The sequence below is a fragment of the Arachis hypogaea genome, chromosome 19, assembly GCF_003086295.3.
Source record: "Arachis hypogaea cultivar Tifrunner chromosome 19, arahy.Tifrunner.gnm2.J5K5, whole genome shotgun sequence".
NCBI classification, from domain to species: domain Eukaryota; kingdom Viridiplantae; phylum Streptophyta; class Magnoliopsida; order Fabales; family Fabaceae; genus Arachis; species Arachis hypogaea.
In genome coordinates, this window is record NC_092054.1 from 25929595 (window position 1) to 25943926 (window position 14332).

General features: G+C 37.0%; 1 protein-coding gene across 1 annotated transcript; it reads right to left on the bottom strand.

The window, feature by feature from the left end:
- Positions 1-295: 295 nt before the first annotated feature.
- LOC140182204 (uncharacterized) lies at positions 296-2038 on the bottom strand. The gene is made up of 2 exons (XM_072228344.1): positions 1163-2038; positions 296-667 (listed from the first exon to the last, which is right to left on the bottom strand). The coding sequence occupies exons 1-2, from the start codon at positions 2036-2038 to the stop codon at positions 296-298; spliced, it is 1248 nt and encodes a 415-aa protein (XP_072084445.1).
- Between the last annotated feature and the right edge of the window lie 12294 nt (positions 2039-14332).

Here is a 14332-nt window from a genome sequence, read left to right on the forward strand (position 1 = left end):
AAGCTCGGATCAGTTTAATTAGATAAACTTTGACTTATTCTTATGCTGGTAGTTTTCCGAGGAATATGCTCGGCTCGTGATGTTTAGGGTTCCGAGGATTATGCTCGGATAGTTTGAAGTGTTTTCTAACTGAAATGTATGCTAACTGTCAAAATGAGAACATTAAGTTGTATGGGTACAATGATTTGTTGCGTCCGGCCTCGTTAAAACCCTTTCCGAGTAAAACCCTTGTGTTTTGGGAAAAAACCGTCGGAGGGAAAAAGAGTACCATCATTCGCTTATTACACAGGCTATGTCACGATTGATATTCCCTTAGAGAGGAGATGTTCCATGTTCCCGGGAGTTGCTCTCCTCTAAGGGTTTCTAATTTGTAAGCCCCCTTTCCGAGGTTTTGGAGAACTCGGAAAGGACCTTCCCAATTTGCCGCTAATTTGCCATGTGCTGGTGGTTTCCGTGCATCTTCTGTTCGTCTGAGTACAAGGTCTCCATCGGCGAAAGACCTGTGGACTACTCTTTTGTGGTGTCTTTGCTCTAGGTATCGTTTTCTGGCTCGCTGCTTTATGGCGGAGATGTCTCTGTCTTCTTCTACGAGGTCTAGTTCAGCTGACCGAGCTTGTTGATTGTTTGGTTGATTATAGAGCTCAGTCCTTAACGTTGGGATGCTGACCTATACTGGAATGAGCGCTTCTACGCCATATACCAATTTGAAGGGAGTTTCCCCTGTGGCAGATTGGATGCTGGTGTTGTAACTCCATAGAATTTCTGGAATGAGGTCGGCCCACTCCCCTTTAGCTTCGCCGAGTTTTTTCTTTAATCCCTGCAAGATAATTCTGTTAGCTTATTCAACTTGTCCGTTAGTTTGCGGGTGCTCTACTGAGCTGAAGTGATGTTTGATGTTAAAATTTGTCAGAAAAGTGGCGAGCTTATGATCTGTAAATTGTCTCCCGTTATCCGAGATTATCTCTCGTGAGATACCGTATCTGCATATGATATTTTTCCATATAAAGGATCGCACTTTTTCTGCTGTTATGTGTGCTAGTGGTTGTGCTTCTATCCACTTGGAGAAATAGTCAATTGACACTAAGAGGAACTTTACCTGGCCTGGCGCTTTCGGAAAGGGTCCGAGGATATCCAATCCCCACCTATCGAAAGGCCAGCTTACCTCTATGGTATGGAGCTCCTCGGCTGGGGTCTCTGAGAGGGTGGCATGCTTTTGACAATTATCACATGCTTTGACTTTTGTGATGCAGTCCCGTTTTATCGTCGGCCAATAGTATCCTGTTCGCAAGATCTTCGTTGCTAATGCTCGGCCGCCGATATGGTTGCCACAGACTCCTTCATGGGTTTCAGCCATAACCTCCTCGGCTTCTTCTATACTGATGCACTTGAGCAATGGTTGTGAGTGTTCTCGCCTGTATAAGGTGTTTCCGAGCACTGTATAGAAGCTTGCTCTTCTTCTGAAGAGCGGCAAGTTCGGCTCACCTTTTGGAATGGTGCCTGTATTGATGTAATCGAAAAAAGGTGTTCGCCAATCTGGGACCTGTGTAATACTTAAAATTGTTTCTTGCTCAAAACTTGGTTTGTCAAGTGTTAGCTGGGACAGTGCCGATGTGTTTTCGGCTTGCCGTGTTGTGGCTAACTTAGATAACACATCGGCCCTGGTGTTTTGTTCTCGGTTTACATGGATAATATCAAATTCTTTAAATTTTGAAATTAGATCCTTTGTTATGAGCCAATATTTCTCTAACAAAGGATCTTTTACCTGAAATTCGCCCCTTATTTGATGTACCACTAAGGAAGAGTCGCAGTAGGCTGTTATTCGAGGTATGTGTAGTTGTAGGGCGAGCTTTAGTCCAGCAAGTAGGGCCTCATATTCTGCCTGATTGTTGCTTGCGTTGAAGCGGAACTGTAGTGACTGCTCGGCCACCACCTTGTCTCCTTCTTTTAGTAGTATCCCTGCCCCACTGCCTTCTTTGTTTGACGCTCCATCCACATATATGCTCCAACTGACCTCTGTATTATGTGTGTCATTAGTCATCTCCGATATGAAGTCGGCTAGCACCTGTGACTTCAGTGTTTTCCTTGATTCGTACTGGATGTCGAACTCGGAGAGCTCGACTGACCACTTTATCAATCTGCCGGCGAGCTCGGGTCTGGTTAATATTTTCCTTAGCGGTTGGTCCGTTCGTACTATGATTGTGTGGCTCTGAAAATAGTGCCGCAGTCTTCTTGCTGTGGTGATTAGTGCTAGCGCCAGTTGTTCTATCTTCGGGTACCTTGTTTCTGTTGGTTGTAGCACCCTACTGATGAAGTATACTGGGCTTTGCTTTCTTCCTGTTTCTGTTACTAAAACCGAGCTTATAGCATGGTTAGATACTGATAGCTATAAATACAGTGGGTTACCTGTTTCTGGTCTTTAGAGGATTGGTGGTGATGTTAAGTGTTGTTTAAGTTCGGTAAAAGTATTTTCGCATTCGTCTGTCCAGTTGAACTTCCTGCCTTTAGAGAATGTCTGGAAAAAGTGATAAGATCGGTTTGCCACTGCAGGTAGGAAACGTGACAGGGCAGCTATTCGTCCTGCAAGTTGCTGAACCTCCTTTACCGTTTTTGGGCTTGTCATGTTCAGCACGGCCTTGCACTTTTCCGGGTTGGCCTCGATGCCTCGAGATGTTAACATGAATCCCAGGAACTTCCCTCCTTGTACTCCGAACGCGCATTTGTCTGGATTGAGTCTCATGTTATATGCTCGGAGTTGTCTGAAGATTTCTACTAAGTCGTCACAGTGGGGCCTCTGCATAGGTGTTTTTGCGACCATGTCATCTACATAGACCTCCATATTGCGGCCTATCTGCTGTTGGAACACCTTGTACATTAGCCTTTGATATGTCGCACCTGCATTCTTTAGGCCAAATGGCATTACCTTGTAACAAAAATTCCCATGTTCTGTTATAAAAGCTGTTTTGCTTTGGTCTTCTGGGTGCATTAGGATCTGGTTATAGCCAGAGTATGCATCCATAAAACTCAAAGCTTTGAAACCAGAGGCGTTATCAACTAATTTGTCAATGCAAGGCAGTGGATATGCATCTTTAGGGCAAGCTTTATTTAAGTTTGTAAAGTCGATGCACATGCGCCATTTACCTGAGCTCTTTCTTACCATTACCACGTTAGACAGCCATGTGGTGAAGCGAATCTCTCTGATGAAGCCTGCATTGAGGAGCTTCTGGGTTTCTTCGAGTGCTGCTTGTTTTTTCTCTTCTCCGAGGTTCCTTTTCTTCTGTGCAATTGGTCGGACTGTTTTGTCAATTGCTAGCTTGTGGCAGATGACCTCTGGATTTATTCCGAGCATATCGTCTGGCGTCCATGCGAAAAGGTCGGCGTTCTGACGCAGTATGTGAATGAGTCTTGCTCGGTCTGCCCCTTCTAAGGCTTCTCCGACATATGTGCATTGGTTGTCGTCTACTGTTAGTGTTACTTGTTGAAGATTGTCCACTGGCCGAGGTCTTTCGCCGAGGTCTTTCCTTGGGTCAAGATCGGCTAGTGTTGCTGTGTTGGCAGATGTTTGGATGGCTTGGACCTGGGGCCGAGCTTCCTGTTTTGTTTGGTCTGGTTTTAGACCAGCGTTATAGCATTGCCGAGCTTCTTGATGGTCAGCATACACCGTAGCGATCTTGTTTTCCTGCACTGGAAACTTGACACACAGATGTAATGTGGACACCACTGCCCTGAATATGTTCAGTGCGGGTCTCCCAAGTATAATATTATAAGGGCTGTAACAGTTTACTATTAGGTATTGGATATCAATTGATTTTGACATTGGGATCTCTCCCATCGTGGTCTTTAGCCATATGTGTCCCATGATGGGGACTCTCTCTCCGGAGAACCCAATTAGCTCCCCAGAGGAGGGTTGTATCAATTTTTCTGATAATTTCATTTTTGTAAAAGTAGAGTAAAATAAAACGTCAGCACTACTACCTGGATCTAACAATGTTTTTCTTACCAATAGTTCTCCGAGCTGGATGGAAATTACCACGGGGTCGTCGAGGTTAGGGCTTGCCGATTTGAAGTCTGTTTGGTTGAAGGATATTGTGACGTCTGGTTCTTTGCCCTTCTTTGGTTGTATAGTTCCTTCGATTGCCAGCATTGCTCTATAGCTCCGCCTCCTGGCCGAGCTTGTTTCTCCTCCGCCTGCGAATCCTCCTGATATGTGGTTGATGACTCCTCTTGGCGGATCAGGAGTCGTCCTCTCTTTTTTGTCGTCAGCCATTGCTTGCTTATGCTCTGCCCTGTCCGAGTTTCCTCCTCTGCCCTTCCGGGTCTCAATGTAGTTGTCCAGGAGACCTTGGCGTGCTAGTCTTTCCAGGAGGTCCTTCGCAACGATGCAGTCATCTGTGGTATGACCGAACTTTCGGTGGAAGGCACAATATTTTGTCTTGTCCACGAATCATTGATCCTGGTAGTTCCCTGCTCGGGCTGGTGGTTTTATGATTCTGGCGTTGAGGATCTCTCTGATGATGTTCTCTCTTCTGGTGTTAAATCTGGTGTATGTGTTGTACTTTGACGCGGGCTTAGGAGGTTTCTTTGTGTCCCTGTTGCCTGGCGATCTGAAAGTCCTTTCCTCATCTCTCCGATGTGGCTGTTTGTCTGATTTCTGGGCTTCTCGGAGTTCTTCGATCTCCATTTGCCCAGCCGCCCTTTCTTGGAATTCCTCTAACGTCTTTGGTTTTGTTATGGCAATGGTCTCCCGAAATTTGCCAGGTTTGAGGCCGGCCTTGAGAGCGTGCAGGTGAACGGCCGGGTCCAAGTCTTGGATCTCCATAGTGGCGTCAGCGAATCTGGTCATGTAGTCTTTCAGACTCTCATGCTGTCCTTGTTTGATGGTGCCGAGAAAGTCCGAGCCATGTATATATATTCTTGATGCAGCGAAGTAATCAATAAATAATCTGGCGAGGTCTTCAAAGGAGGAGATCGAACCTGCAGAAAGTTTAGAAAACCAGAGTAACGCTGCACCATCTAGGTAAGTGGGAAATGCTCGACAAAGGACGGCCTCATTGTTCGGGCCGTTGAAGAACATCATCGATTGGAACTTCTTCACATGGGCTCGCGGGTCGCCGAACCCCTTGTACGGCTCCAGCGCGGTGGGCAGCGTAAAGTTTTTTGGCATCTGGTAATTCGTGATCTCCTCGGAGAAGGGGTTGTCGAGGGTGAGCTTTTCCTTTGGCGGGACGATGTTTAAAGGGTCCGCCGTACTTTGAGCTGAGCCCTTGGAGTTCTCTCCAGTATTTTGTGTTGAGAGCTCGGCTATCCTTCGTACCTCCGCCTGAAGCTCAGCGATCTGAGCCAGGAGGTCATCTTGTGAAAGTTGTGAATTTTCCTTGTCAGCCATGTCCGAGGATCGGGGATCCTGCAAAATAAGGTAAAAGACTAAACAAAGGAAACAGTGGGGTTAGATGTACTCCGGCCCCACGGTGGGCGCCAAGTGATTCGTCTGAACACTGGGTAGGCCGAGCTTAAGCACTTCTGGGTGAGTCGTCAACTGAGAGGAAGAGCTTCACGCCGGCCAATGGTCAAACACCGCGGCGGAATACCTGCAAAAGATACTCCGATGCTCAAGTTAATAATAGTCTCAGAAAAGAGAGAGAGTAATTAAGTGAGAGTGAATAAGTAAATATGAAAACTGATAGTGGAACCTGAGACCTAGCTGAGTATATCAGCTAGGTTTTATAGGAGTCCGTTTTCACCCGTTGGTGGGTGAGTCCTAGTTTATAGATTGGTTAGGATATTCTGTTATGGTGCTATAAATCTGCTGAGCACGTTTCTTATTTTCAATTAGGTGATGCTGCTTCGGTTCTGATCACGTGCCGAGATTTTCGGACGGCTGATACGGGACCGAGCTTTATGATGCACGTGTCTTTTTATTCGAATGGGTGAGGCCGAGCTTATCTGCTTTTGTTCCGAGCTTGTTTAATGTGACGTCAACCTCGGATATTTGTGTGCCGAGTATTTCGGGCGACCGAGGATGCAGGTAACGTATCAGTTTCCATGTGCATCGTGTGTCGTATGTATGTATATATATTAATTAGTATGTCTACTGATGCATTATGATTTTTCAACTTATGATTAAAGACGTACTAATATGTATGTATGTTGATGGACATTAATTGTTTGGTTATACAGTAAAGGTATATTTATATATGTATATAATTATACGATATTAATTTGGCACTTAATTTATATAATGATTAATTTTAATTTTAATGGATCAAAAAAAATTCTTTTGATACATGAATATGTTTTAGTTATAATTATGTTTTTTTTTAAGGATCCAAAAGGGTACTATTAAGATTTAATTCCTTTTGGAATTTAAATATTTTTTTTGTTATATAAAGAAACTGGTAACAATTTGGATTAGTATATCCATCTATTTTATAAAGATTTGGTTTTAGAATAAATTGATTGAACATTATGCTACAAAAGTAGCATCTTTTGTGAAAATTGATTTATTCAAAACATTAGAAATATGATGATATGTAATTCATGCGAATATTGGTCAACCCAAAGGAAGGTCTGTATTTGGCCGAATTACATACACATATTGATAGTAAATACATGTTTGGGTATAACTAATTAAGAATAAAGTAATACTTATTATTTATGTGAACAATAATCGACCCAAAGGAAGTTTATTGTTTGGCCAAATAATAAGCATTGCACACTTCTGTTTATTTTCTATTAATTATGCGGTCAATAGTCGGTCCAAAGGAAGGTTATTGTTTGGCCAATTAATAGAAAATATATGCGGTAATAAATAGGTTGCGAAGTTTAAGTTTCCATGTGCGTATTAAGTCGGTCCAAAGAAAGGCTTAATGTGTGACAGGAATTTTGACAATATTTGATTACTGCAATAAGAGTATCACTTACAGTTAATTTTTCTATCCAAAGATTGAAAATTAATGTTGTGCTGGATATCTCAATATGGATTTTTTATCCATTAATTAACTAATATTTACTGCATGTTCTTTTTGTTCCAATCCAGAAACTATGGCTTTAGCTACTAATGTTTCTGCGCAAATTAGCAGTATTCCTATGCTGAATGGTTCAAACTTTAAAGTTTGGAAGGATACCGTGGAGATTGTCCTCGGTTGTATTGATCTGGATATAGCTCTTCGAGAGGAGAAACACACTTCCACTCCGGAAAACCTCAATGAGGTTACAATAGAGAAGTGAGAGAGATCCAATCGAATGAGCATTTTGATCATGAAACGCTCTATTCCTGAGGCGTTTCGGGGCTCGATTACTGAGGATAAAGATGTCAAACAGTTCCTAAAGGATGTTGAAAAATTCTTTACTAAGAATGAAAAGGAGGAGGCAAGTAGCCTTTTGAGCAAACTTGTCTCCATGAGGTATAAAGGTAAAGGGAACATAAGGGAGTACATTATGGAAATGTCTCATCTTGCTTCAAAATTGAAAGCACTAAAGTTAGAGTTGTCTGAAGATTTACTTGTGCATTTCATTTTGATTTCCCTTCATGCACACTTTGGGCAATTCAAAGTGAGTTATAACACTCTGAAGGACACTTGGTCCTTAAATGAGCTTATATCTCACTGTGTGCAAGAAGAAGAGAGGCTACAACAAGATAAGACTGAAAGTGCTCACATGGCTTCATCTTCTCAGTATAAAAGAAAGCGTGATACTACTGCGGATGTGCCTTCTCAGCAGAAAAGGCTAAGAAACAAGATCAAGTTTCAACTTGTTTCTTCTGTAAGAAGGTGGGACACATGAAGAAGGATTGTACCAAATATGCCACATGGCGTGTAAAGAAGGGTATAATTCTTAATTTCGTTTGTTCTGAGGCTAGTTTAAGTTATGCACCTATTGATACTTGGTGGGTAGATTCTGCTGCTACTACTCATGTAAGTGTTACTATGCAGGGTTGCCTGTAGAGCCGACCGCCAAGTGATGCTGAAAGATACATCTATGTGGCAGACGGCAATATAGTTGCAGTCGAAACTATAGGAACCTTTAGATTATGTTCCACGAGTGGATTTTACTTGGATTTATTAGAGACATTTTATGTACCGTCATTTAGACGGAATTTGATTTCTGTTTCTCGTTTGGACAAATCAGGTTATTTTTGTTCATTCGGAGACAATAAAGTCAGTCTCTTCTATAATTCGAATAATATTTACTCTGGTCATTTGGTGGATAATCTATATAGGCTTGACTTAAATTCCTATAATAATGAAATACTGCAAACGGGTACAAAACAAAAACTAAATGAGAATTCGGCATCATTATGGCACAAACGCCTAGGTCACATCTCTAAACAGAGAATTCAGAGGCTCGTGTCGGATGGAATTCTTGGACCCATAAATTTGGCGGACTTTGAAGTCTGCATTGAGTGCATAAAGGGAAAAAGGACAAATGAAAAGAAATTAGGTGCCGAGAGAGCTAAAGATGTCTTAGAACTGATACATATCGATATATGTGGCCCATTTCCTACTGTCTCTTGGAATGGACAACGGTACTTTATTACGTTCATAGATGATTACTCTCGTTACGGGTATTTATATTTAATTCATGAAAAGTCCCAAGTCTTGGATGTTTTCAAGTCTTTCAAAGCTGAAGTTGAACTTCAACTTGGAAAGAAAATTAAAGCTGTCAAATCTGATCGTGGTGGTGAATACTACGGAAGATATGATGGTACAGGTGAGCAACGTCCCGGGCCTTTACTCTTTTCCTAGAGGAGTGTGGTATTGTTCCGCAATACACCATGCCAGGCAAACCTAGCATGAATGGTGTTGCAAAGCGAAGGAACCGAACTCTTAAAGACATGGTGAGAAGTATGATTAGTCATTCTTCCTTGTCTGAATCACTCTGGGGAGAAGCTTTAAAGACCGCAGTGTACATCCTTATTAGGGTGCCAAGCAAAGCAGTTAACAAAATCCCATATGAAATTTGGACTAGGAAAAATACCCAGTATAAAGTATTTGCATATTTGGGGATGTCCAACTGAGGCGCAGCCTTATAGGCCGCATGAAAGAATATTGGACTCAAGGACAATTAGTTGCTATTTTGTTGGTTACGCTGAGCGTTCACGGGGTACAAGTTTTACAATCCTGCATCAAGGTCTATTTTTTGAAATAGGAAAATGCGAGATTTCTTGAGGATGTTGAGTTTGGGGGGGAAGGAAATATTAGGAATTTTACTTTTGATAAGGATTCTGTAACTGACAATGATCAGGTCCTTTGCCTATTATTGTTCAAGATACAGTTATAGTACAAAAGCACAATGAGAATCCTACTGTAGATCCAGTTACAGTACAAGAGAACAATGAGAATATTGTTGTTTCTCAAGATACTGCTACAGTACAGAAAAATTATGAGAATCCTCCTCAACCCCAACCCATATAGCAAGCTCAACAACCTCAAGAAGTGTCATTAAGGAGATCCAATAGAGAAAGGAGAAAATTCATCTATGGTCTTAAACAAGCTTCCCGTCAATGGTATCACAAGTTTCATAAAGTCATTATCTCATATGATTTTGAGGTAAATATCATAGATGACTGTGTATACCGCAAGTTCAGTGGGAGTAAATACATATTTTGGTTTTGTGTTGATGACATTCTACTTGCCAGTAACGATATAGGCTTGTTGCATAAAACTAAGAAATTTCTATCGAACAAATTCGAAATGAAAGATCTTGGTGATGCCTCTTTTGTATTAGGAATCGAGATACTAAGAGATTGCTCTCAAAGTATTCTTGGATTATCACAAAAGAACTATATCAAAAAGATTTTAAGTAGATATGTCATGGAAAGTTGTAGACCAATACACACACCTGTAGCTAAAGGAGACAAGTTTAGTCTCAAGCAATGCCCCAAAATGATTTTGAGAAGACAGCAATACATGATAAACCTTATGCATCAGCACTAGGAAATTTAATGTATGCTCAAGTCTGCACACATCCCGATATATCATTTATAGTGGGAGTGTTGGGTAAATACTCGAGTAATCCGGGCATGGATCATTGGATAGCTGTTAAACGTGTAATGCGTTATTTAAAGCGAACAAAGGATTACATGCTTATTTATCAGAGATCAGAAAATTTGGAGATCATTAGGAACTCTGATTCCGATTTCGATTTCATGGCATATGGTTGCGAAACTTTGTCACTGAGCTTCATATAGTAGATGACATTGAAAGGCCATTAAGGATATTTTGTGACAATAAGTCAGCAGTACTATACTTCAATAACAGTAAGAGCTTGACAAAATCGAAGCATACAGATATCAAGTTCTTAGTTGTTAAGGAGAAAGTTTAAGAAAAAAACAGATTTTCATAGGACATATAGAAACAGAGTATATGCTAGCAGACTCATTAACCAAGGAATTGATCCCTAAAGTCTTTCAAGAGCACACTGCTCGGATGGGTGTCAATATTTATGATGCTTTGATTTAGTGGGAGTTTATTTTATACTATATGTCCTATGACAGATATTGAGTTATGCAGAATTAAGTTGATGGTTTATTTCATGTTATGTGAAATGTTCATTTTGTAATATTTGTATTGTGTTTGATCTCAATAAAGTTGGACCAGCTGGAAATAAACATGCATGAGATCACTTGGCATGTAATTTCCATATTACTCATCCAAATTTGATCTATGTCGTTGAGTATATTAGGATGGTGATTGGCGTGGTTTAGTCACGGCATTTAATGTGATAAAAGCTGCGGTAGTTCTATATTTAATGTATGAGACGGACCAGATTGTTAAAGTAATGAGAGAAATAACATTCAGATGCGCGCATAAAGTTTATAAAGATGTGATTATGTAAAGAAATAATATATGTATAGCCCAAGTGGGAGATTGTTAGGAAATTATTTGATTTCCTAACTTATTTGTGGGCAATACATATATTAATTATAATCACAAATTATGCTATTTCAAATTAAATGACTTATATAATGATGATCTCATTTATTGTTTTAAATGCTAATTGAATAAGTCATTATTACTTTTGATTTGGAATTAAATGAGAATAAAATCGGATATTATCTTTTGTTCCTTAGATAATTATCTTTTTTGGATTTTAGATATATTATCTTTTGGGCTTCAGATACTATTTTATTTGGGTTTAAGGGTTTAATGGATGCTATGCTCAAATATAAATAGACCTTTAGGGTTTCGGTCCCCAATATACCAAAGCCGCCTTTGTTGCTCTTTTCCCATCAAAAGAGTTGCGATTCAGCCTCCTAGGAATACAGAAGACTTTGGTTGAGGAAGATCGAAAGAACCACAAGATCCAAACTCTTCCGGTCGTATGATTTATGTTTATGAATTCAGGTACGCTTCCGCATTCGAGTATGATATATATTTTTGATGATTCAATATGGATGATCTGGGATATTGAAATTAATTTATTCCAACAGATATAACTTGTTATAATTTAGGTAATATTAATTTAATTTTTTTAGTTTAATTCAATTAAAAAATTTGTTATTCAAAAATTTAAATTGCTAAAGTTTTTTTCTAAAAAAAATTAATTTAAATCATACATAGTCCAAATTTGGTTTGTTTATGGCAATTAATGACCTTGGGATTTCGAATAACTAATGTTAGCAAAAGGAAAGGCGGAAAGCTTTTCAGAGTTGAAGTTAGCTATCGAATAACTAATGTTAGCATATGGATATTTATTTATTTTTGTTAAATTATTAATTTTAATCTTATAATAATATTTTACTTAATTTTTAGAATTTGATATTCAATTTAAGAATTTGATAGGAGCCAAATTAGAATAATTCTTAGGAGGTAGCTAATATAAAAATATAACTCTAGAAAAAGAAAAAAATTAAAATTAAAAGTGAATAATATAAAAATTAAAGATTTTTATACATTAAAATTTGAGTGAATATCTAACTCGGTCTCTGATAATTTTTTTGAAGGGACTACGAGATCTTTAAACAAAAAAAAAAAAATACTCTTTTTGGTTCTTGATATTTAATTTTGTGAGACTAGTTAGCTCATGCGTCAATGATCTCTTTTCAAAACATACTTACATCACACATTAATCACTAATATATCTTTCATTTAATTTTTATAAGTAAAAATAATTTAAAAATCACTAATATTTTTTAGTTTTACACAATAAATTTAGCTAATTTATTTAAAAAAATAATAAAAAATAAAAATAAAAACTAAACGGCATTGATAATTATTCTTAAAAGACTACGAAACTCCTAACAAAAAAGAATATGTTAATCCTAGTTAATTCTTAACGAATAAATCAACAGTTTAACATACCATATAGGTTTATTCCGTTAATATCAATAAAATATATTGACAAATGGACAAATCAGCAGTCTCATAAAAGTAAAGATCAGGGTCAAAAATGGTATTTTTTTTGTAGAGAACCTCGTTGTCTTTCGAGATAATTGTCAGGGATCGTTTAGTATTTTTTCTCTTAAAATTTTTAATTTAGGGGCTATTACCTCTCTAGTCCACACTGTCTCTGCCCTGTTATTATATATGTATTGTAATGATCAATTCTCATATTTAAAAGAGATTAGTGTTTTTTTCTTAGAAAATAACTCAAAATAATATTATTTATTTATTGATGTTTTTTCTTTTGAAGTTAGTTTTAGTTTTTTTTTTTGTACATTAATTGAAAGAAGTTTTTAAATTATAAATATTATCAAGAGCTAATTGTATGGGATGTGAATTTTTAAATGATTGTTAGTGACATATATAAAAGAGAGATATTTTAACTATATTATTAAGAAAAAGATTATTCAATCTTTCTAAAATATAAAATTTTAAAAAATAAAACTCTAAATTATATGTTATTATTTAAATTAGTGTTTTAGTATTTTAATTTGAGAATTAGACATTTTGAAGAATAATAATAATAATAGTAGTAATAGTTATGCTCAGTGTACATAAAAAATAACCATTTATAAAAATATATATTAAATATAAAATATATATTAAAAATGAGTTAAATAACCTATTTATTTATACTCAAATACATTATAAATAATTTGATAGTTACTTTTTTATGTATATATAATATTTTTTTATAAAAATTATTATTATGTTATAGATACTTTGTACCCACTATCAAAATTTACTGAATCCATCATTGCATATAACATCATTCTATTTTGCAAACAAGATATGTTATAATATTAGTTATTAGCTGAGTTAATCTTAGTTAAAATATTTTTACGCACTCTTTTTGGATTCTAAGTGGGTGTTAGTTTTTAGTTAAAATATTTATTAAGATAAATTACGTTATTAAATCAATTGAAATTCAAAATTATACAATTACAATAATTGAAATTTGCTTACATAATGTGCAATTTTTTTTTCTATATAAACCGCTACGAGTTATAATATATATTTTAATTTTTTGCATGTAATCCGTCTTAGATCATTTCGGTTTATGAAGAAAAAATGACGAAGCCAAAACCACTATAAGTCATAACCGTTTATGAGAAAGAAAACTAACAACATAAACCGCCATTAAGGGTGGTGGTTTATTTGAAAAAATAAAAGCATAAATCTTTTTTATTATTTATGTACTTTTTTAGTTTATTTTTTTTACCATAAAGTCTAAACCTAGTTTTTTTTTGGTTATGTACTTGTTTAATTTATTTATCTTACGAAGTTTTAATGTATTTTCTTATCTTTGTATTAGCGTATTTTTATTATTGTAAAAAGAAAAAAAAATTATTTATGAGGTATAAATAACGTCACTCGTATTTTGATAATATTATTATTTTTTTTTACAAATTCATACAAAATATAATATAAAAAAAAATTGTTTCGGACCCAAGTTTCAGACTCAGCGGCTCAACGGTAAGACAAACGGTGGGTCCAACTCGAAACCCGGCTCAGTTTGAGAAGTCTGCTCGCACCATTTCCGACATTTAGTGTTGTAGATACGCATGCTATCTTTTCGATTTGAGAAAAATCTGAACATTACATATAGGAGAGCCACCAACACAACCCTAAATCTTGACCTCTAAGACCCTTTTTTGATTTGGGTGTTAGAGTATCTTTGCAGGTCTTTCTCTTCTTTGATCTTCGCCAGGTCACAGATCGCGTCGAATCAGGCCAATCCTAAACAAAATCATATAAAAGATGACATTATCAAAAACAGAAATTTAATTGATAATTAATTTTCTTTATATGTAAGTTTGAATAAGTGGTAGGTAGAGCTTATTATTATTATTATTATTATTATTATTATTATTATTATTATTATTATTATTATTATTACATGTAAAGAAAATCAATGATCAATTAAATTTTTATTTTTGATAATATCATCC